Raw genomic sequence first — 25,070 nt, 5'->3', positions numbered from 1 at the left:
AGTTGCGTATTGAGTCCTCCAGGTTCTCGTAATAGCCAAGGGAAAAGAGAATCCTCCAGGCAGCAGTTCCCTTCCCAAGGGCTGCCTCTAAAATATGGGGGTGAATGGTACTTTTCTGGCACATTTTTATTTCCTGACAAGGAAGCCTAGACAAGTAGCTTAGGTCAGGTATGTAACTTCACCCCCAAGTTACTAATTTCTTGAGAAGTGCAAAGCTCACTCTTTCAGCATGCCCCAGCCTTTGTGTTCCCTGCTCTCTGGTCTTACTCACGGTGGCATTTTCAGAGAGGTACCAGTCAGGGATTGGGATGTGATGGTTTGGAACTTTTCTTTTACTCTTCTTCTGATCTTCCGACTCCCAGAGCAAAGAGTTTAAATCAGGGAAATTATTGTTGATGTCAATGCCGTCCTGAGTCCATCGTCCTAAAGACCAGCCCCCTAATTCTGAACCCTTAGGTTTAAAGAAAAAGGGAGAAAAAATATAATTCAGAAAAAATATCATTCAGAATACGACAACCTGTGAGCCCTCAGCAAAGTATTTGGGGATGTGTCAGAGAGAATTCTATAAAGAAAAATGGAAGGATGAATTATTTAATTAACTGAAGTGAATAACTGGCTTTTTTTCATTTTGTATGAAACCTTGAATGAGGTGAAGCAAAGCCCATGAAAAATTACTTGGGGTTAGCCAAAATATTCTGGTTTGTTTTCAAGGTTTCTATGTAAGACTGGTTTTCCTGTGGGTTGCAATGGAGATAGCATATATTCCCTTCAACGGCTGTGAGTGCAAATTTTGTATTCCAGTCTTGTAAAGACTGCCCTGGAAGATTTTCCAGTATATTTGACCAGCCCCTGCAATTTTTCCTCCTGGTGTCTGTCTTCCTCCAGACTGAATTATTACAATGCCCAACACATTGTGCTCTCCTTAAAGATGCGCTATTAAATTTCAGCTGCAGAGGAATGCAAATTTTCATGTGCTTAGCTTGGTTTCTCATGAGAAACAGACTGCATGAATTTTCCATTTTCCATAATGGTGTTCCCATTGATCTATACACCTCAGTATGGTTTGTTCTGGCAGTCTTTGTGACCCTCCTTTCTATACACATCTTCCTGTTAGCCAATGTCACATAGAATACTGTTTCTTTCAGCTTTTTTTCCGAGTAAGATGTTTCAGTGGTTTGTGCTTGTTTTGATGTGTTTTGTTGGTTTTTTTTTTTTTTTTGATTGCTTGTAAAATATGATCTTTGAAAAAAAAAAAACCCAAAACAACAGGAGCATGTTTCATTCATCTAAGACGTAAAATAACTCCTTGATATGTTCATAATCATATTACCGCTTTATATGCCTTGTCATATCCATCTGGGTTGACTGAGGGCAGGAGGTGGATTCTGGTATCCTCAATGAGATGTACAATGCGTGGGTTCCCAGCCAGGTATTCCTGGCACATAAACTGCATTAGCAAAAGGATTAGCTCGCGTCCAAGCACTTCATTCCCATGAGCTCCTGCAATGTACCGAAATTCTGGTTCACCTGTTGAAAACATATGGAGCAGAAGTGGTGTCAGAGCAGCAAATCAAATATCTAACCAAATTTCATTGATGTCAATCAGCAACATTTTGCTTAAGGAGAGTTGGAAGAATGTTTTAACTGAACAAATGATAGATGAAAATGTAACTGTACAGAAACAAGTAATTACTTTCTGTTGCTATTTTAGAAGAACAGGCTTATGTATCAGTGATATCTTAAGCTACCGTGTAAAACCCCCAAAACCCATTTTCCATGAAACGCATTTTTAATTACACTCACAATTTCAGCATGTTACGGGCAGTTTTTAAAAGTTCTGATAGTCTAAAAATAACATGGAAAATACATTGCTAGTAGTTCTTTGCGACAGATGTTAAGGCTCTTAAAAGCTAACAGCCAGTAACTGTACCTAATTGATCTCCGACTTCACACACTCCTTTTCCTTCACTTACCAAAAAACAGGTTCACATATTTTTTTCAAGGTTATAGTGAATGGCACAATACTTGCACTCAATTACAAAATACTTCAGAGATTATTAGGAATAGTGCCAGCTATTAAAAAAATCCCTGTAATTTCGTTGTCCTTTGTATGAATAACACTTGCAAACATTAACAGGACAGACCCTAACTGGCCAAGCTATGGCTTGTGGCCGGATCCACCCTCCCAATTTGTCTGGCCGATGACACACTCCTTGCATTTTCTGCAGGACTCTCAAAAATAGGTAAGCGGACAGAGCAGATGAGATGAATTATTATTCTGGTGTTAACATCTGACATTCGGAGACTGTAGTTTAAGGTCAATGCCAAGTCTATGGAGAGATTACATCTATTGTGCTCCATCCCTTATGGCAAAGGAGAGAGATGTCTTAGGAGCATGTTGCAGCACTCTTCCTTGCATGGGATGAACACATATCAGGGTATTTATGGACACGGCAAAGCACAAGACACCTTTATTCTCACAGCTGCCTCAGGCACTATCACAGTGAGATCTTCATTTTTCGCCACAGAAGGGCCAAAGACTGAATGAGTTTCTATTCTGAAGAACTATATCACCGTAGGAAATTGCACCCCAATACTCACCAGTGAAAGACGATTTGTGAGGTTTGACCTGTCCTTGCTTGTAATGCATTCACCCATATAAAAAAGGTAAATTTCTATCCAAAGCTACATAAATCCCCAAAACTAAAATCCATTCCCCAGTACTAAAAATCACTTTTAGTTATTGTAAAGAATAAAACTCATTATCATTAAAAAATTTGATCCCACATTCAAAATGCCTTCTATTTGTGCTCACCCTCCTCTTCCCAATTTAGAAATACAGTGCTGAAGTTCCTCCCACATACATTTGAAATCTTTGCTGCCATGAATATAATTCCATCAGTGATAATTACTGCAGATACAGAGAATGAAGATAAAAAAAAGCCACATCCCAACACCCGTCAACAGATTTAGTTAGACTAAATCCTAACCAACTTCGTGTTCTCCTGGGTTGTCAGAAATCTCGACAGCATACAGCTTTAGTCCTTGGTTACTTTTTCCAATATTGTAAATTCTTGTGATATTCGGGCACATTTTGTTCACAGTTTTCATCAACTGCCAACAAAAAAAAATGACATATAGTTAGACAATGCAGCATCAAAATAGATCCACGATTAATTACTTCATTCCAAATTGGTTGTGGCAAAACCTCTTCATTTTCTTTTCTGATTATTTCTTAGTTGTAAAAGCTTTATGTTTAGTTCATGAATTTATGTTGTGTGGTAATTCACACAAATAATGTTTATTCTGCTGGAACAAGCTGAATAGTCTGCTGAAACACTACAGCATAGGTGAGGTTCAAGATCTTTCTTACATGAGATGCATTTGTAATATTATCACACAATTAAGGACTTGAGGGGGAAGTCCAATAGGAATAAAACCAACAGAACCACTGCTACTATACAACCAAACACATTTTGAAAACTTTATGTGATGGAGGATAATTAGCCACCTTAACACTTCCTTCTACATACTCTGTCATTTACTATAGCTGAGTGAGTTGAGATGCCCCAGGGTGTTAGCATGGCAATGCACGTACGTTACGGGTTGCCACAGACACGTTCTGCCCAGTAAAGGAGATTTCTCTCGCCTTTGCCCTATGTGGCAGCAATTCAATTCAAAACAAACTAAGAGAGAATGATATCACCCACTTAAACATGATTTTCCCAGTGAATTCTGATTACACCTGCCTCTGCTGAGGTAGAAACCAAGCCCACCCTTCTTGTATTACAATGTGAAATCTCACATGGCAAAACAGTTAGTTAAGGCAGCGTTGATGTGGCCAAAATAGTGAGATAGATATAAATCTGAATTACTCCATAAACTCAACAGGATATACTCCTTCAGTAAATAATAGATTCCTCAGACTTTGCTTACCAAGTTTCAGCAAAAAATAGAATTAATAATGGAGATGCAAACAGATGGTCTGAAGACATTCCTACCATCAAAATCTATGCTATTCATTGTTTCTGCAGATACTGCATGACATAGTCAAAATATAATCAAATAGCCTGAGTGCTTACTAAAGTGCAGAGGGAAGATCATGGTTAAGGGCATAGGTCTGTTTAAACCGGTGAAGTTACACAGATGTGATCCAAGTAAGTATATCTGGAGTCTAAATTGTCCCACAAACAAACACTTTACGGTGGCATTTCAGGTGAATGTTAAAATTTACAAACAAGACTGAAAATTTATGTGTTAATAATAAGACGTTATTGCAAATAGCTCTAAATGACAAGAATTTATCCGTCTCGATTTTTTTTTCCATTGGAAAGCATTAAAGAAAGAAATAAGGACTTTACAGTAAATTGGAACCCTAGGGACTATTAATTAGACAATCTTTTCCTAAACAAGGGTGCATACATTATTGAAGAAATATTGTAGCATAACAAAACTCTTTACTCACATAGTGTTAATTTAGAAACAATATTGGATGATCACAAGGCTGATGATTTAAAAAATGCAATAATTAGATGTGTCTGATTCCCATGCCACCATTTAGCAAATCTAAGTGGAAACACAATTCACTTTGGGAAGAACATCATTAAAATTCCTCTCATAAAAGGCATCACTTCTATTTATAATCATGTTGCAAAGAGACCAAAAAGATGTTATTTTTGTACGTTTGTTCATCTCGCATGTTGGTTTTATATAGATCTGAGAAACTATTGCTTTTGCAAATCTAAACTCAGCACTTATCTGAAAAATACAGTCAGTTATGCTCTTTCAGTGTATTGTCTAGTTTCATATCTACTTTTTTTCACCACAGTCATCATCAATCAGTGTGCTGGTATTACAGGTACCCAGCTATTTCCATGGAACTCTCTAACATTCTGGGCATACGTAAGTGAGGATGTCATCATTTGTTGTTCCAGCTGAAACACATAGGTGAAGCCAGAAAACACTTTTACATTTTATAGTGTTTGATTTAAACAAGTCAATTACTAACTTTTTGAGACAGACTGCCTTAAATCATCACGGTCAACCTGCTCATAATGAACCAAAAATACTTTCAGTGGATATAGAGCTAAAGCCTCACAGACCAAAACTTATCCACGGTCTACTACGGGGGGATTATTAGTTTACGTCCTCCTGACAAGAGGATGAAATGGATTTTTATTGGATCAGATACCACGTTTTTCTCCAATAGAGACAAATATTAGTTTTTTCACTCTGCCAACGAGTACAGATACCGCATTAAAAGGTCTATTTTAGCAGGCTAAACCCGGCTTTCTGTAATGTATCAAGAATGTTATTGTCTCGGTCCTGTGTTTACTAATTCCTCTCCTTACACTCTCTTCAAACTGCAGGAAACTCCCTCCTGCCTGATGTATCGCTGCATCCAGGCAGGTCCCCAAGATGCGGAATAGGGGAGATGAGCCTGTCCTCTCAGAGCTCTCTCCGAAATCAAGCTGCAGAGCAGAAGCTTTCCGAACGTGCCTGGCACTTCAGTGTGCGCAGGGTACCAAGAACATCAATTTAGGAAAGCAGTTAAAAGGATGTTAAATGTTCATTACTAGTGAGAAAAATGCCTAGAACCAAGTTCAAAGTATATTACAATCAGTGGAAATATTTGTATTGGCCTCAGTAAACTCTCCATCATCTCTTTAATTGCAAGCATGTGATTACTTTCCGAGTCAAACAAAGAACCTTTCCTGAATTAGGGCCTCTGGAGTAGACTTCACTGTGGCTCTTTTGATAACAGTATGGATATAGTAATGTAGTTAAATGTTTATATGTAAATACAATACTGAAAATGAACATATTTCATATTTGCTTTTCTCATACTCATTTCGTACAAACGGCACAATAGGTCACCTGAAATGTCACAGTGTTTTCTTTGGGCTTTGTACAAACTGTCAAAGACAATTGATGATAACAGTCAGTCAGGGCTTTATTAACAACCAGCAGGACTGTAAAACACTTCCACAATTACATTCACTAACAGTTCTTATTTGACAGTTCCTATTTGTTTGTCACTACCAATTATTTACCCTATTAGCGCCCTGGAAAAAGACTGCGTGCAGTCTTTGAAGAAGCCCTGCAAGACTGGCCTCTGAAGGTCCAATTCCTCCATTTTGCAGGAAAGGTGGGTTAAATGTAGGTCTCGGTGCCATCTACGCTTAGAGGAGGCAAAAGGATTGTCAGTCAGTGCCTTTCAGGTTAGGGCTATTCTTTATCCTCTCTGGAGATCATAGAATTATAGGATCGTTTAGGTTGGAAAAGACCCTTAGGATCATGGCATCCAACTGTTAAGCTCACTCTACCAAGATCTCTGTATTTCTTGTTCTGCTGCGAGCCAAACCAGAAACAACCTCCTCCTTGAGCGCGGAGACTATCAGATAGAGGCTGTCAACCTGGCATTGCATGCGACCTTGGATGTTTGCTGGGTATCGCTCCAGCCTTCTACATTTGGTTGTTTAACCCTCAAATAAACCTGTTCAATTGGTAATGTATACTGTGCTCTTCAATGTTCTGTATTATTGTTACATCAAGTCCATAAACACAGCTGACCGTGAAGAGCCACACAAGATTTCAGGGGTGCTTGGAGTCTGGCCTGTCCAAAGATATGAGTCACATCCAGTTAAATGGATTTCAAAATTAACAATCCTATGTCCTAAGAAAGATATGACCTGGGTTTGCTGTTTCAAAGACAAGGTTGTACTCAAATGTCCATCTCAAACTATTTCTGGGGATATCTATCCTACCATTTTAACAGCTTCCTATACAGCATGAATACATCATGTAAATATTTTGGATTGTAAGACAATCCTGACTTCTGCATACAAGGTACAGCAAGCATTGCCATTAACCGAAAGAAGACTCTTGAATGCTCTTTTAAGAGAAAAAAATTGGTACTATAAATTTTATCTTCCTAAAAAGAGAGTTCTATTAAAATAATCTGACACTGAGAAAATCCCTCTCTCTCACAAATACTTGACATATTGCAATGTAATGTAATGCTTCCAAAACATGGCCCAGGGAACACCCTCTCCTCCTCCTTCTTCAGCATTTATAATAAATAACATCAAAGAACAGCGTTTTTCTGAGATGGTTGGCAGTGAAGCAGCTAACAAAACTGACAATAACGCACAGTATTTTTTTTTAAAGTTTAAGTTGACTCTGGAAATTGACAGTTATTGTTCCGTTTTACACTCAGGAAAGAAATTATGAAGTTCTGATAATAGTTTTGGGGATATAAGACTTATTGCAACCCAACCCACAATCTTCTGCCTACTAGCAGCAGAACCCAATTAGAATCCAATGATCTCTAAACAAATTAACTGCTTTGACACAGAGAAAACCAGAAATTGGGAAAGCACAGTCAAAGACAGCTCACAACTGACCAGCTCTTAGCCACAGTTGCAATTTTTCTACTTGTATGAAAAGTGGAAAAATATTCTGGTTTAAAGCTGTGTTTTTTTCCCCAGAGATATTTCTAACCTGACCAACCTGTCTTTCTGCAATGAGAATCTAAAATACACTTTATTTTATTGTTCTTGACAGTAATTATGCCAATTGAGTTTCTACTTGTCTAATCTTTGTGCTAAGAAATATAGGCCACGAAATCTCTACCGAAATAAATGTGTGACTCAGTACACAATTGCTCAATAAAAATGAATGGTGATTCATGCAGTATAAATACATTGAAAATTCAGCACAGCAAATGATTCACACACTTCAAGTCCAAACATATTATCTTTATAGTTGAAGAGAAAGCAGGCAGAAATATTACTTTAGGACAACCCTCACCTATGCCTGTGGTGATATGAAGCAAGATTAAAAATAATAACAAAAAGAACAGCAAGGTTGCTTAATTGAAGTTAAAGGAACAAGATTAACAAGGCTAGTAGATTTAAAATTATGCTAACAGGATTTTTTTTTTCCTAGTTTTTTTTGGTGAGTTTTTGCTGGTTTTCACAACTATGAAAACAGAATTGGACTTTGTATAGTTTATTCTAATTATCCAAACCCACTGAAATATAGGAGAATCCTGATGGCTAAGTCAGGGTCAAATCTGAAAGGAGAAACCACTGTAACATTCACCACTCAAATATATATGTAAGAAAAATGATGGCACATTATGTGTAAAACCTCGCTCTGTCACGTAGTGTCACCTGTTTAAGGTTAGATGATGTACAAATTAAGACTTTGGGATTTTAATAGATTGTTGCTTTTAATAGATTAAAACAGAAAAAAAAAAGATTTTTTTAAAATAAATTGCACCATTTAACAGTATTTTTAACAGGTAGAATTCAGATTCCATAAAAGCTCAAAAGCCTGCACCCATCCACCCTCCATCCAGGAGGTCACACACCAGCTTCTTTGCCTACCTGCCTCATTTCCTTGTAGTTGTGATGCTTAAAGTCAAGATTATCTGTGGTTGTCATTTCATTTCTTCTGTGGTAATAATTATTTGGGTCTGAGAAGAGAAATAAAAGAATTTTCATGTGCTTATGAATTTCAAATATAAAGATGCTTAGCCATAATGCACGCAAGGAACATGGAAATCTGAATTCCACTGTCCTACATGTATTTAAAACAGGTTTTCAAAAGAAAAGCTCAAAGAAACAGCAAATTTGAAAGATTTCTAATTACTGCACAAATCAGCTTATATAGATCCAAACAAAAGCAAGGAGGCAGCAGGCATCAGCTTGCTAGACAGCTACTCTGCATGAACAACTAAACTTCAACAGAAAAGCAGAAGGGCATCCTTAGGCTACAGAAGAGGGCAAAAGACATTGGAAAATGATGAGTCAGATGCAAGATAAGAGAGTGGGAAGAAATCACATCAGAGGAAAAAGCCCCAGTAAATGTTTTGTGTCTACTTGATTAATTCAGTATTACAAGGAATTATCTTTTACTTTTCTTGATGAGTATTTTCAGAGTCTATGCACTGCTTGCAAAATACAGAAAGGATCTACTGTGCATATTAAAAATTCCTGATTATTTTCCTAAACACTGTTTATGAAAGTCAGAGGCCTTTGTTACTTTAAAATCAGCATATTCATTTCTATACGGATATAATTTATAGTTTGATACTTTAAAACACACAAAGGAGAACATGTGGATAGAACAAAAACCTTTGTGTCCTTCACTGTCCAGGCCATTCACCTGGGCAAAAAAACAGGCCAAGACTGTTAGGGCTCAGCTTTATATTTCCTGATATGTGTGCTCCTAGCCTAATCTACTATGACCTATTTTTAGAGATAAACAAGTCTATTTGGAAAACATCAGACACATTCCTCAATTTGCCATATCTGGGATGTCTGGAATTTTGCGTAATTGTTTGTCAAGCCAGTGGTTGTCATGCTGTTATGAAAAATTGTTTCCCTTTGCACAAAATCATCTTCATTTGGTTTAAAATTATTGGAAAAAAGCCAAATATGAAAGCCTAAATGTTATCCTGTCTCATTGCAACACAGCCAAAAGACACTGTCTCTAGAGAAGAAAAATGATTTTTTTAAACAGTATATAACCTATCAGTTGTGATTTTTGGGGGGGAAAACAAGCATAATTATTAGTAGGAAGAATACGTAGATAGTATTCTGCAACAACATTTAATGAAATAATGGAAAACTCATAACACTTAAAAATACCTTATAAGTTGACATTTTTAAGCTTCATATTTCTGACATTGTAACCTCTAAATTCTCTAACTTATTCTTCCCATAAAATTCTAAAAGTATTGAGGTTTTCTTATGTGGAAGGAAAGCAAAATTTGAACTATTTAAGTTATTTATGAAATGAAACATGGAAGTTCCATTAAGCTTCGCTGTAACATTACCCATGTTCTCTACCACTTATTTACTCTTCATTCACATGCTTGTCTTCACTTCCATTCCCTAATCTACAGCAGAAATACTGGAAGGTCAGCTGAATGCTGCTCTACAAATACGACTGAAAAATGTCAAAAAACCATCTTGCTCAACAAAATCTGGTTGTTCAATGCAGTCTGTCCTTTCCAGTGAGAACTTATTCTATAACAAAACCACCTGGAAATGGATTTGAATTAGAGCCTAATCAGGTGAGGAAACAAGATTTGCTTATTTAAAAAAAAAAAAAATAAAAAATTGAAGAATCAAGAGGGTTAGGTTTCACATAATTCACCTGCATTTTTAGGTCTTCTTTCCAACTTAACTGCAGGCTAAATTGATGCAAGTCCACCGACAGCAACGATGCTGCACTAAGCCTGCAGATGACTCTGGAATGCCAAACCCTTAAAGGTCAACCCATGTTAATGCATGGAAATTACTCTTTAATATATTGATGACTGAGAAATGGAAATCATAAAAAACCCACTTCTTCTAGAAAGAGACAATGTGTTTAATGCCACACAGAATATGTTCACCATTGTAAAAATATCCCTCTGTTGTAAAAATACAAAAATAAACATCATAAAACTGCCAAGATGTTGAAGGCTTTCTCTATTACCACGAGCCAAAACATACAGCAACTGATACTTTTTCCTAATACTTTAATCCCATTCCTTTCAAAGTCTGGCACTTTTTCCATACATCAAACATTAATATCATGGGAATGACTGTGAATGCTGTAGAGTTGGTGGAAACTTAAAAAAGCTGTACAATGAGAATGATTGGATCTCTGGTCCTTCCTCAAAAACTGCACAATTTGACAGCTCCCTAGAGAATTAACACTCGTATTTTGCCAGGCTCTACTGCGAGTCTGCTTCAATCACCGTATTTCTGCTGCAGCAGGAATACAGATTAGAAAATTAAAAGCTAAAATGTAAAAAGGCGTACCAGTCTCGCACACAGCTAGTTAGGTCCACTTTGGCAAAAATTATTTTCTTTTATAAAACATAGAATAAGAGACTAAGAAACTCAAACCACAGAAGAATTAGAATTGAAATACACTCATCTATTCATGGCACTACCTCAGACAGCCTTTCTTCCAAGGAGAAAAGATCCTGCCAAACTGTGGCACTCCTATTTATACAGAGGAATATATTAGGTTTTTCTACCACTAATCTATCTTTACATTACCAGTAGAGTTAATTAAGTTTGCAGGTAGAGGTAGCTTGTTACCTTCATACTTCTGTTCTTTGTAATGGAAAGGTATGAAGTGAGCTTTGCAATAACTTGAAGACGAAATCAATGCTCACAAAACAATATTATCAAAATGTTCTCCTTTAGTAAGTAATACTTGCATCCATTCCCAACACGATTTGTTCATATGCTTCATTCTCACAGAAGTCCTGCCATGAGTTGTATGGTATTGTACTGATGGAGCTTGCAAGCTCAGAAGCGGTGCTCATATGGTGCTCCAAATGGACAAGAAAATGAAATTAATCCAAGTGATTTAGATAAGTTTTTAATAGAAATAATATTCTAGTCTAAATCCTTTAGACTGTCTTAAAAATGTGCCATTTTGCAAATGACTGATTTTTTCATTTCCATGTAATATAAGTGAATTTGACTTGTCTTCACAAAATTGAACATGTCACAGGCATCACACGTGTAATCTTGAAAAAATCCGCTGGCAGACATATCAGATAATTGTAAGTTTTCTTCCACATGATCTATTTCGTGTCAGTCATAAGCGTTAACATTTCACATTAAATCAGCAATGAAATAATATTCTTCAACTATGGATGGATTCTTTTCTATATATGTTGATGTATAGTCCAATACCAAACAACTAATTCCAGTTAAGCATAATGAATGATAATAATGGCTAAAAGAAAACCCAAACTCTCAACCCGCAGTAGTCGCTTCTTAAAGGTTTTCTACCAACATTTGATCTTTCTAATGATTTCCTACAGTTTGATTCTGATAATAATGGTAATTCTGAGGATTGTTAATACTTCAGAATAGTATACAGTTCATTTTACAAATAAAATATGAAAGAAAACCTTTACAAATAAAATACGAAAGAAAACCTTTTAATGACACCCACTGCATTGCTGGGGGATGTTACACATCTGTCTTGATGAGTATGGAGAAATATAATACATTGGCCTTTCCCAGGAGAACTATTTAATTTGGTCTCATTTTTATTCAGTCTTTGCTCAGGCAAACTCCCCAAAAAGCTTTAAATTGCCCAACATTAAGTTTTAGTTTTTGCAATGATAAAAGCAGAACACAAGGAGAGACTGTCACACTAAGCAAAAATTTACTCTCACAAGTAGTTCGCTGAATTTAGTACTGCTGTATACACGATCACTTATCATGAAAGATACTTGTAGAAAGTCAGTTTTATACAAAATAAGCACACTTCTAGACTTAACCAGGTAGCCTGGCAAATAAGAGACAAGCAATGAAAATAGCACTGAATGATGCATCCACTGCAAAACACAGTACTCCATTACAGAGTGTTAAAGTTCATTTTTTATCTTGGGTTGAAAGTGATGGCATAATCATGATACCAATGATAGTTTTCTATATAACAATTATTAAAAATTCAATTTCATCACAAATTGATTGCATTAAAATAATTGCCTATTGCCTTGAATACTCTACAGTATAAATAAATGCATGAAGAGCTCAGCTAATTTTCTCTCTCCTATCTCTGGGTACTTTTGATCATCTGCAGTTTCTTTTTGATTTTCCCTAGGTTTGAGAAAGAACAGGCAAGGAAAGTACATCCATCCCTCTGAGGCAACTGCAAAAGATTGTGAGTGTCAGTCTACATCTATGTAAATACCAGCATTTCTGGAAACTGGAAAGGGAATTAAATGCTGGTGCTTTTGTCCTCTTTTTCCCCGGCAAGAAATGGCAGCACTGATCCTCTCCTATAGGTAGGATTTTCTGGCATCTTTCCTCCACAGCCCAATGTTTTTCCTTTGGTGAAACAGCAAATCACTTCTGTTGCCTGAAAGACGGTTCTGACACAGTTGGATAACACAGTTTTCTTTGTAGAGCTACTGTAATAGTCTAGAAAAGGTTGTTTGTCAAAACTAGCCTACAATACACCGAAAATGTATGTTATGAGTAATATATAAGCATTTCACTGATAAAAATTACAATCACCCTATGTAATACCGATTAGATAATCTGTAATTTCTCTGTTCCCATTATCTAAATAGTGTTTTCTCATGATTTGTCCAACTTTTAGCGCACCTAGCATATTCGGAAGGTTTTATTAACAGAGCCCTACCCACAGGAATGGGTCCTAACTGTCTTTAACCATTTCCATCACATACTACCAGTGCTAACAAGCTTTCCTAGAACATTAATATCTTATTCAGGTTTCTTCTTTATCTGGTATTCCTTTCTTACCCTCCCTTGTGAGCCTACATGATGGAAGGTTGATGCAGAGTACAGACTGAATGCAAATTGCTTAATTTATTCAGGGATTAATAAAGACATAAACCCTAACATTACAAGTTTAAAAGACAGGAAAAGAAATTCACAGGCATGCAAAGTGACTTACTTTCCTTCAGCCCCACTTTTTTCCTGGGGTACTTCCCTACACCCCATCTGCCCATGCATTGTCATTGCCTTGGGAGGACATGGCGCGTGGGAGCTCTGAAACACGACCAAACTGCTCCTCCTGATAACTTGATTTCTTGTACGTTCACACGCATGGTGTAAATATAATCAAAACCACACCAGGTATTGAAGGAAACTGAGCATCTCATGACTTTTTTCAAGGGTTTTGGGGCTTTGGAAAGGATAGAAGTGTGTGAACTGACAGAGGTCCACCTCCTGATTTTGATGAATTTGGGAGACTTGCTTAGTTTTATGGAGGAAACCTCTGTCAGAAAAGAACCCTTGATTTCTAGTTGCAGCAATACAGTGTTTGGCAGTGCTATCAAAGAGGCTGGACCCATGGCCAAACCAGTCGGTTATTTAACTTGAAACGAGTAAGATGACAGCAATAAAGGGTGAAGAAGTCCAGTTACAGGGAACTGCAAAAAACAAGTCATGTCCTACAGGAGGAAAATGTGCATGCAAAGGCCTCTGCAACCTGGGGAACAGCTTTGTTTTGAGAGCCTTGCGTGCGATGAATAAAATGAGCTAGAAGAAAGAAATGTCAGTTCTTTCTGGGCTAAAAAGACGGGTCAGCAGCTTATCAAAACCTATTAGTTCTTTCAGTCCAATTACATTTTGAATAAACACACCCATTCTCATTGTGTTTCTCAATGAATGATTCTGGTATTTTCTTTCAGGAATAAACTGAATCAGCCACTGCAGGCAATTAACTCAATAAATGACTACCAAGAAGAAGCACTGATGCTGTTTCCATGCTAATCCAAGACCTGCAACGAGCCGTAACAGCACTCATTGCACCAGTGGTGGAAGTGCAGATATGTTCTCACCTCAGTAGCACCTTCATCCACTGATCCAGTCCCATGAAGCTGAAGGGTGACAAATACTAACACTGCAAAGCAGAATTTGGCCCTATATAGGTGTATACCCAATAAGAAACTAGTGTAAATCAGTGCTGCGCTTAATAAAAATCACCTTTCCAAACATCGACATTTTTGCTCTTTCCTCTTTAAGTACAGTTTTATGGAATAGAAAAGGATTTTGAGAATTTCCCTACAAATTGCTCTTCAAAACAGTTTGAGTGTCATTTTTTTTCATTCCCTGGAGACATCTGTGCCTGTCCTGCATGCCAGGAAAGTCACCATGCTGAAGAAAGCTACTCTTTTCCTTCAGCCTCACACACTGTGTTATAGAGAGTGGATCCTCTGCAAACCCGCACAGGAATTTGGGATAGATCACAGCTCTCCAACAGCCCACCAGTCCTTTCAAGAGCTGAGAGGAAATACTGGCTCTGCAATTGCCCCTGCAGGATAAAAGTTACAATGGGAAACAAGCAACCCTCAGAGCTGGATTTTTCTAAACCCACGGTTGAAATAAATCAGAATCCTACTGAAAACATGAATATTCACATACACAGGACACCCCTGGTCACTGCCATTCAAGTTCAGGATGTGTTTGTTAGCCCCAGAAAAGCAGTTGTCTAAGTTGCTAACCTTCACTGCTTCATGGTTAATACACCTACAGACTAAGTTTTATGACAATACTTGCCCCATATTCTCTTTGACAGAGAATTATCCCTTCCGTGCCCCAGATTGTTGTTGGTTGTTTTTTTTCCATGAGTATTTAAATATCTAAAGGACAAAAATTAGGCTGCCTCTGCTTGGCATGTGAAGACCCTACATCAACAGTGGAATTTGAGGCAGCAAGTCTCTGAACAGCGGCAGGAACAGTTAAAGCAGTAATGATAGGCTCTGGAAAGGCAGTTCTCTTTCTGGCTCTAGTATTTCTGAAAATACTATTCATAGCCCCCTGCAAAAAAAAGAGACAGCTATCCCCAAGGTGCCAGAATTTAGGATCAAAGGGAAAAAAAGCAGATGAGAGATGTGGAATGAGTAGTGGGCAACTTAGAAAAGGTTTGAACAACCAGTTTTTCAAATATTTATATACGTACATACACATGTAGACACAAATCCACCATAAGACTATTTACAATGTGCTTAATAGAAACACGTCTTTGCCATAATCTGCAGTATTAAATGCCCCCCTTTTTTTAAGTGGCCTCGTATAAGGTTTCACTTTGTATACACTGTTTAGCAAAACCCTAACTATATTTTGCACTCATATAAGAGAAACAGCTAACACCTGAAACTTGTGCTAAACATCAGGTTGTGTCTTTTCCACAGTCTTTACCAAGGATAGAGCCATTTACCTTCACCCGAGACTTACCAGGGATCATGCCAGATTCAGTAACACTTGAAATTTGCTAGAAATTCTTTACATCCCCAACTGCCTTCCCTCCCCCTACAAGATAAGCACTAGTTCAGTCACAGTATTTGCCTTCAAATTAATTCAGGGAAATTCTATGGCCCGTACAATGAAATAATAAAAAAATAAAAAAAAAAAAAAATCAAACTACATAATTATGATGGTTCTTTCTTGCCTTAGAAGCTTAAGACTTCTGCAAGTGACTATAATGTAATTCTATTGCCTCTAGTACATGTGCACTCAGTAAGATTAATTGCATTGCACTTCAGCCCAAACAACAGAGAAATCTTGTTAGATCATCCATGCAATTTTGTTTTATTAATAAAGCCACTTATAGATACTATGCGGTTGCATTTGAAGAGTTATCCTGATACTGTCTGTGTAGACGGACAGATCTTCTCGTTTCTTTCTGCATAACTCTACTCACTAAAAACAAGCATTACATCAAAAAAAGCTCACATATCCAAAGGAAATAAAATTTCTGAGTCTTGGCACAGGCAGCCATGTCAACATCAACTGAGAAAGACTCTTACCTGGCAAAGGACACCCTAAGATTTCCAGTCTCATACAGATGCTACCTTCTTCGAACCAGGACCGGGGGTTTATACGGATATAGCGTGCAACCAGTGGCACCGGCAACATATTGAGAACTGGGATCTCTTTCTCACTGTTTCCTTCAAAAATCTATGCAGGCCAAACATACGGAAATAGCAAGATCAGTTCTTCAAAAGTCTTTTAGCACTTTTGGTAATAGAAACAAATAAAGTCACCTGGTACGGCCCCGGGGTGATGGTGGCTCAGGCCAAAACTGCTCTTCAAAGAACGCAATCCCCCCATGCCCCTCAGAGAGGGGCAAAGGGGCCAGAGCTCCACACCCTCTCTCTCCAACAAAAGGCACCTCACGGGCACGAGATGTCCCCAGGGACCGGCAGACTGACGCAAACCCTTCCATGGGCCATGCAACAAGAAACAATTCTTATCACAGGCAAGGCCACTGCCAGGGTGGCATTCACATCCATAGGCAGACACATGCAGATTTGTCATATAGGATATTCTGGGTCCCTCTCTATAGCATGTGATTTGCTCTTAGAAGTAGCGGGATCACTGAGAGATGTTGCCTTGTAGTCTTGCACTGACTAATCTGGCAAATCAAAACTCCACATGGACAGTCCCCACTTTCCCACCTGTGCTTTCTTCATAAAAATATCTGTTTCGTTATACTCACCACATCTCCAGATTCATTTCTGACAGCAGTCCATGCATGACTGTCATTGCTCACCAATACTCTGTAAGAGGTCACCCAGTTACTCCTTGAAAAAGACAAAGAGTATCTAAGTTATTTTTTCATAACTTAGAACGACTACAAATTCTGTTTAATGTAATAAAGCTTGTAAGACTGCTAGCAATGGAAATCCCAGTTGGCAAAGTCATGTCAACGCTTGGCTGAAAAAGTGCCATGAAAATCTAGATTCAACAGATAATTACAAAAGCCTAGCACATAGAAGCAAAAACCAAAGATAATAATCTGGATTTCCAGGAGGTGAGGGATTACTGCTCTCCTTTCCTTTTATATGCAGTTTGGGGGATAAATGGCTTATCTAGAACAGATGCATCCAGTGTTCCAAAATCTTACCTTTTCAGCTACAGAACATTTCTTATTTCTGCTGTTATTATCAGAGAGAATGGAAAAAACCTCATAAATCCTCTAGGATGAAAAGCCCATGAATTTCAACCAGCAAAATTTCCATTTCTTCCAATACAAGAATGACTGGAGCCTGCAGTCATTCTTGTATTTATTAGCAATAGATAGGAACAAAGAGACAATTCTGTCTCTGCACAGCAGAGTCCAATTGATCACAGTACTAGTGCACTGCTGGTATATCTAGATCAATCTTCAGTAGGCTGATCTGTCTAGTGGCCTGTTGTCTGACTTACAGTAAAATCCCCTTTAATCTAAAAAAAGCAAAATATTTATTCGTACTTAAATTGTGCCTTGTCTGTATTCAGCTAAAGAAGAGTATGAGGAGAAATAAAATGCTGCTTCCTATATTCTGAGAGCAGTTAGAGCTATGTAGCTTTTAAACTGTCTAGGTATTCCCCATAGTAATGGGTATACAGCTATGGAGAAGGAAATGCCCTGACTCTCCTCTCATATTTTTTGGTCTGAAAGGGCAGCAGTAATTTATCTTTTTCCCCTAACACCTTCCTGGTTTCAACAGGCAGTGACTTAGAGGAGAGCTGTGTCTTGGAGGTATCTTTGTACTGTACAGTCAGTCCAGGATGATTAAATTCTATATTCATGTATATAAACTGATAGTACGTAACCAGCAGTCCTCTAGAGCAGTCATTCTTGAACATGGGTTCTTAGCTAAGCTACACAGTCAGATTGCTGGGAGTGAAACCAGGGTAAGGAAAGCTCATGGGACTACAAAGAAGAATAGGGGCAATCTGGGCAGTTATGGGAGAAGTAGCAGAACGTATAGATGGGAAGTAACAGAGTACCTGGAAGGACACACACACCTAAGAAAAGCTTCCCCTTGTACTGCACCCATACAAATGTAACTTCGTTTGCTTTTCTTTCTTTTAAAATCAACAAATAATATTAGCAAACTACCTATGAACACACACGTTGACTTCACTGTGCTCACATTTAAAGGGACAAACTAGCTTTTATATGTTCACTAAAAGAGAGTCAGGTTTCTAGTAAAGACCAAAAAAGGGGCAGGGATGGAACAAGAGCAAATTCATCTGCCACAAGATCAGTACAAGTTCACCCAGCTTTGTCTTGTACAAAATAGCGACCTTCAAATAATGCCTAAGTCAACACATGGCAGCAGAAAATTTATAACTTTAGATTTCCATCTGCTATCCCATTTTCTGAGTAACAGTGGTCCCACTTACACAAAAGACTCAACCTGATGTCCAGACTTACAAAGACACCTAAACCCAAAGATTAGGTAAGTGCTTAGTAGGATTTAGAAAAGCACTTCTGTATGTAGCTTATGGATAACCGAAAGTCAAAGACGAGATCAAGCGATTTTGACAAAATGACTGAACAAACCCAGCTCTTTTACACACTAAACCAGTCCTTTGCAAATCTTTCACCAGCCTTCTTCAATGAATAGATTCTGCCATTCATGTTGTTTTAAATGGAAAAATCTTGACATTTGCCAAGCAGACTGAACTTTTTATTATTGTATTGAAAAGATGAATTCATCTGCCACCTGTAACACACACACTACTTCAACATTTGTTAAACAACTTTAACAGGTTAGCAGCCTTCTGAAAACACTGATTGTCTGCCTGTCAATGGAAGATCTCCTGAGGTAGGGGATTTGCCAGAGATCTGTGAAGTGCCATGCTGGCATCTCAAGTCTTTGTGGCTATAAAATGATATACAACAAAAAAGATAGTGACTTCAGCATGCTGTATAAGTTTCTACTAACTCTTGTAAAGAACTTTACTTTCTTCGCTCAACTTCTGCAATAACCTGGCAGGTGCACCAGATTTCACTGCCATCATAAATTGAAGGCAGGCAGATTTACATCTAGCACAGATAGAAATTAGGAATTTTGGAAAAGGCCAATATCAGAACTCCAGGAAGAGGAAAAGTAATTTTTTCTGATTGAAAAAGAAACTGAGGTTGAGAGCAAAACTCATGGGTTTGAATGGGGGTGGTGGTGTACATATTCAGTGCACATAAAAAGGTGGTGTGGGGGTTTGGGGTTGGTTTTTTTTGTGGGTTAGGGTTTTTTTTGGTTTGGTTTTGTTTTGTTTGTTGGTTTTTGGTTTTTTTTTTAATATATTCTTGGCCGTTTCTCAAAATCAGGGTAAATGACCAAAAGAGGCAATGTTACAAACCAAGAAGACGTTGCTTCTGAAGCATTACAGAACTTTTTTTACTTCAACTGCACAAGTAAGATTAGGAGGACAAACACAATACATCCGTATTCATTACTCTACACACGAAAAAAGGTTTTCAAACAGAATATCACAACCACATGAAAACAAGATAACAGTGGACATTCTGTACAATTGAAAATTTTGTGAGAAAATCATGGCATATATAGACAGTTTTCAAAAGAATCAGCTCACTTTATTGGCATAAGAAAATGCTACTCTTACACCAATACTTCCAATCTAGGACTTTTATTTACCATATTTTAATTTTCTCACTCCCTACAGTTACAAAGGTTCAAACTTCTCCCAAAAGAAAATGTATACTAATCAGTCGTACACATATTCCATCTTGAGTGACAAGTAACATGCTTTTCAGAGGCAGTCTGCCAATTAAAATACAAATGGGACTATATCCAGTCTTGTAACATTTGCAGTATAGGACTACAGAGGGTCATGGGATGAGATAAATCAGTGTAATATATTTGGTCACATACCACATCCTATTAACTGTGCTTGCCTGTATGGAATAAGCATCCGCTTTGCGTTTGTTGAGATGCAGAATAAAACCATCACAGTTGACCAGAACCTTCTCCCACTGGCCTGAAATGCAAAACCGCCTCTAGGGCCTTAAATCCTTCCCCCTTTTTTCCAATGTCATAAGAAGAACAACTTCTGCCAATATTAAGAAGGCTGCTGTAAATTCAGATTCCCCTCAGAAATGGCATTTTCTGCCTTGAAATCACATTCCCCACGGTGGGGACGGGGAACACTGCATGCACTCCTGTGTTCGGAGTATCTGGAAAACTAGCAGAAGCTAATGCACGGGGCTTCTGACTGCAGCTGAGTATCTTTAAATCCCACATATTTCTATAGATGCAGACCAGGAGAAGAGCATTCCCGTACTAAGCTGCAGATTTTCTACACATGTGCAGCACAGGAGGTCTGATGCTTCCAGGAAGCAGATGGATGTGTTGCACATGCTCAAATCAACAGCCAGTCTGTTTACAGTAAGCACAGCGCTTCCTGGAATTGAAGAGTTTAATACTTACATGGTGCTCCGTTTATTCACGTAGACACAGAAATCTAAAGCTTTCAGGGAAATCCATCACAGAAACACGACAGCTAAAGCAAAGCCTTGTGCTAGAAGTAGCATTGGGGAACATCATCTGTTTGTGTTGTTACCTGATGACAGGAAGATCCATCTCATTGGGTTTGGGATTTGCAGACGTTAATTTCTGCAGCACGTCACATCGAATCTTTTCGGGGCCCATCGGCATCGAACAATAAAACTATCTAAGGAAAGCTAAAAGAAAGCTATAAAACTTTACAGTACTTAGGATGTCCCTACCGTTGTTTTAGAGAAGCTCTTCTGAATTCACTCTCTAATATCTCCCTGGACCTAGTATTATATTCCTCACATATTTGTTGATTTTATAGAGTCAAGGAGACGTAATTCAGAAAAGAGTGCGTTGATTGTTGAGCTCTTTCTTGGCAGGAAGCTAGGCAATAAAGAAACCATTGCGTGACAGTATCTTCAAAAGTATTCAAGGTTACCTCCAGTTCACCATGCTCTAGCACAAAGTGCTACTTGCACGACTGCCTCATGAATTTCATCGATGCTAGAAAAGGATCACGAGATACAGATTTGACAGGAATCATTTGGATTCAGGTCCTTCGCATTAATAATCCTTTTTAAAATTTATGCCAGCCTTATCTCTTCAGGAGAAAGCTATCTGAAAAATCTCTGTACGTATTGCCAACATTAATCAATTCATTTCACAGAAAGTAAATGCAAAAATCAAAATATGATTCAATTCACTTAATGTGGTGGATTTTTTTATTATTATTAATTAGTTGGTTTTTATCTGTAAGGCATTAGGTTTAGACAAGGCTTATTTGAACATCTTTGATTTTAAATTCAGTTTCTTGTGATGCAGGGAAATGTCCAGCTTGTCCATTTCCATCCAAAAAAAGACAAGCTGAGGGATTAAGTGACTTGCCCAGGGACAGAGAGGAAACCTGAATCAAAGCAGAGAATTAAAAGCAGATCTCCTACAGCCTTGGCAGGTTCCCGTCCAAAGGATCAGCTTTTCTTTATCTAACCACATCATCAGGCTACTGAGCACAGGGAAAGACATCCTGACAGCACCAGAACAACAAAACATCTTTCTGCCTTGCATTCCCCAATACAATTTGCTTACTTTTCTTTACGTGTGTTAGACATATAGATGAAACCCAACTCAGCACAACACGCAGCGAGTGCTAAATGAGAAGCAGTGGAGAGATGCCAGGCTTTTGGCTGCCCAGCCTCCGGCGGGCGAGTACATCAGCTGAGACTTCTGACTATTTGGATAGGGTTTTATTTTGTTGGAACAGCATCTGCCGCATGTAATATTTTAAGGCCAAGCTTCTCAATTATGGAAAGCTGAATAAGCAACAAGTGAAATAAATCTGATACTCTTATCCTAGTCTCTAAGGATGCTTTTCCACATCACTAAAACCCCACATGACTTGAGATAAACAAGGAAGGTCAGCAGAAGCTCAAGCCCACGGTGGCAGAGATGTTGGGGATGAGACTAGCAAACCTTGGCAGAGTTCGCTTCAGCATCATCTACAATGGACCTGGCTCCAGCCAACCCTATTATTCTTCTGCCATCATGATAATCGGATCTATCTGCATTACAAAACCCTAAAATTAATAGAAAATAGAACCAGACAGGCACACAGATGTGTATCCTCCAATAATATATAAATTGACAAGCCAAAATACTTGAAACAGCAGAATCTCTAAACCAAAAATATGCTAGGCAAACCTTAAATTAAACTGTACTCATGCAACAGAATCAGCATGCTGGCAATTAAATGGCTTTCTGCTTGAAAAAGTAATTTGTAGTCTCATGCAATTAAATGTAAAACCATTAATATTAATATTCTATAATAATATTTATGCTGATAAAATATTAATCACCCACTGCCAAACAGTTTCAAAAACAAGCCAAGCCAAAAAACGCTCAGACTAACCACAGGTAGCCCAGCAAGTTTTACAAACTAATTAAAATAAATATGATTTAAGAGATGGAGCTTGACTAGCAAGCAAGGGTATTTTTTTTAATAATTGAAATCTTTGAATGTTTAATTTTTAAAATTGCTTCTAGCTGACTTAAATGAATATACCGCTGTGAAATCTGGCTCTTCAGAGGCCCTACGAAGAAAAGCTCAGGGCCAGAATTTCACTTGCTCAGAATGAATTAAGCATAGATTTTTTTTCAAAGCTCTCTTCTCAGCGAGGAGGAGGTGGGGTTGCAAATGCATTTCCCACCCAAGGGCTGCCACTTACAGCCAGTTTTTGACAAGATTTTAACCTGTGACTGTCTGACCCTTCTAGAAAATCTGGTGCCAGCTCTGGGTGTTTCCTTTTGCCGTTATACATTCAGATAGTAACACCTGAAGGTGCCAGGGCTCCTGCGTGGGGTCAAAGACATCCTCTGCCCCGAAGATTTTGTGGTCTTAACGCCTGTCACGTCGGGCCGCTCTGCAAAGAGATCTGCATGTGTTTGAAATTCTTCCTACACCAGACTTTCCCCTTTCGTATCTTCTATATCTGCTAAACGCAACCAAGCTGCGATTCCTTATCTTCTAAACCTCCTTTTGTGACATTTTTAATTTCCCATTCTTGTTTGCGCCTATCACACCTTTGTAGATCAGTCACCTGTTTGAGGAGAAAAATCTGCGCTACATAAGCACTGCCTCTATACATCTTTTTGCCTCCTTCCCGTGAATATTAAAGTAATGGAAAATGAAAATCTCTGACAGTAAGCAGCAAATACTGCCGTTTGCGTGCACAGCTGTGAGCATATTTAAAGTAATGCCGGAGGGGCTCACATCTACCAAGCGCACCCAAAGACGTGGCCAAGCGCTGCTGGCTGGTGCGCGCAGAAGGGACGCTGACTCGAGAAGGTTGCGCAGGGCACGGGTGGAGGGGAAAGGAGCGGCTGCCCGACATCCCCGAGGTAACTCCCCACGCCATCGCTCTCCTCGCAACAAGTCATAACGCACGTGCAAAATGTACAAATCAAGGCTGCGATTAATCAAGCGCGAGTAATCTGTTCCAGCAGACGCCTGTATTCATCTGATGGAGCCTTTTCCTAAAGGTTTCAGGACATTTGGTTTCGAACCTCCCCTAGTAGTCCCTTCCACGGAGGTTAAAAAGCTTTCCTTCCTCTTCTAAACCACCCCAGCGACCTGCTCCCTCCCAGCACTGCACAGCGAGTCTTTGGCAAAAGCCTCGTAACTGGAGCGAGAGCACCGTGACAAATCATACCCACGACAGAACATCATCGGTTTCGACATTTTTGTCCAACTTGTGAAAGTATAAATACGTTTCCGGGGGTGCTGTCAGAACTCCACCTATGCAGGATTATCTGAGCTGGTCACAAACCCAGCTCCCCAGCGCCGGGAGCGGATGGTGAGCGCTCATCGGCAGCGATGAACGCTGTACCAAAATCCTGTGTAGGGCACAAGAGTAGAGGTGGAAGATTAACAAGGCACAGGGTTGGAAGTTAAGCAACTAGACGGAGAGCACTCGAGGCTGAAGCTGCCAAAGGCTGACTCTTAGTGCTGAAGAACTGAAAGCCCGTGAGATGGCTCCACCAAGCCAGAGTTAACAGAAAATATAAGTTATTGAGAAAACCCCATCATAAACACTAGTATAATATGTAACTAGTGACATTAATATATCAAGGGAGCTTTTCCTACATTGAATTTAGGTTGTTTTGTAACTCACATCAATATACTTGATATGATTTCAGTGGATCTGGAACAAATCACTCTATGAGAGTCTGACTTTGGGGAAGCTGTAATAATCTCTGCAGGCCTGTCACCCAGTCAGGGCAAATAACAGCTTGCACTGATTTAATGCACTGTAACAATTCAAGTCAGTACACAACAGCTGCTTATTTTATTACATGATTTGGATAAAACAGCGAGACGTTTTCATTGAATTTGCTGAAGTTTCATCAGGGTGTGTTTTCACAGCCTCTGTGTGGGGATAGAAGGCACTTTGAAAGTCAGTGCCAAGTATGCCTATTGTCCTGGTGAGCTGGACAAGATTTAGAGTTCATTCTACTCTGCTTTCAAAAGCAGCATTGCACTGTTGTTGTATTTTGCCCCTTAGTGTGTACAGTGCAAAATTCTGTTTTCTTAGGTGGCTGTAGAAACAGCTCAAATACCTATGAGTAACCACTACACTGTCCCGAATGCTAATGCAGTTACACTGAAAGGATTATCACTGCTTTTTATACTCTTATTATTGGAATACTGAAGATTACGTATGTATCATGATTATCTCTTCATGAAGCCAGTCTTACTACTGAGACCATGGTCTTAATACCA

At 38.6% G+C, this 25,070-nt stretch overlaps 1 protein-coding gene across 1 annotated transcript in view; it reads right to left on the bottom strand.

Moving 5' to 3' along the window:
* Nucleotides 1–25,070, bottom strand: part of CPXM2 (carboxypeptidase X, M14 family member 2) — an 80,135-nt gene that overhangs the window by 16,025 nt on the left and 39,040 nt on the right. Inside the window, exons 4-9 of the mRNA XM_030030843.1 lie at nt 17,005–17,089; nt 16,313–16,463; nt 8,394–8,482; nt 2,991–3,114; nt 1,331–1,527; nt 272–451 (exon numbers count right to left, since the gene is read on the bottom strand). Of these exons, the coding sequence (XP_029886703.1) occupies nt 272–451; nt 1,331–1,527; nt 2,991–3,114; nt 8,394–8,482; nt 16,313–16,463; nt 17,005–17,089 (826 nt within the window). The remainder of the gene's footprint in view (nt 1–271; nt 452–1,330; nt 1,528–2,990; nt 3,115–8,393; nt 8,483–16,312; nt 16,464–17,004; nt 17,090–25,070) is intronic.

This window comes from Aquila chrysaetos, chromosome 11 (assembly GCF_900496995.4).
Source record: "Aquila chrysaetos chrysaetos chromosome 11, bAquChr1.4, whole genome shotgun sequence".
NCBI classification, from domain to species: domain Eukaryota; kingdom Metazoa; phylum Chordata; class Aves; order Accipitriformes; family Accipitridae; genus Aquila; species Aquila chrysaetos.
Note: the sequence above shows the minus strand (reverse complement) of the source record. Positions and strands in the feature narration are given on the sequence as shown.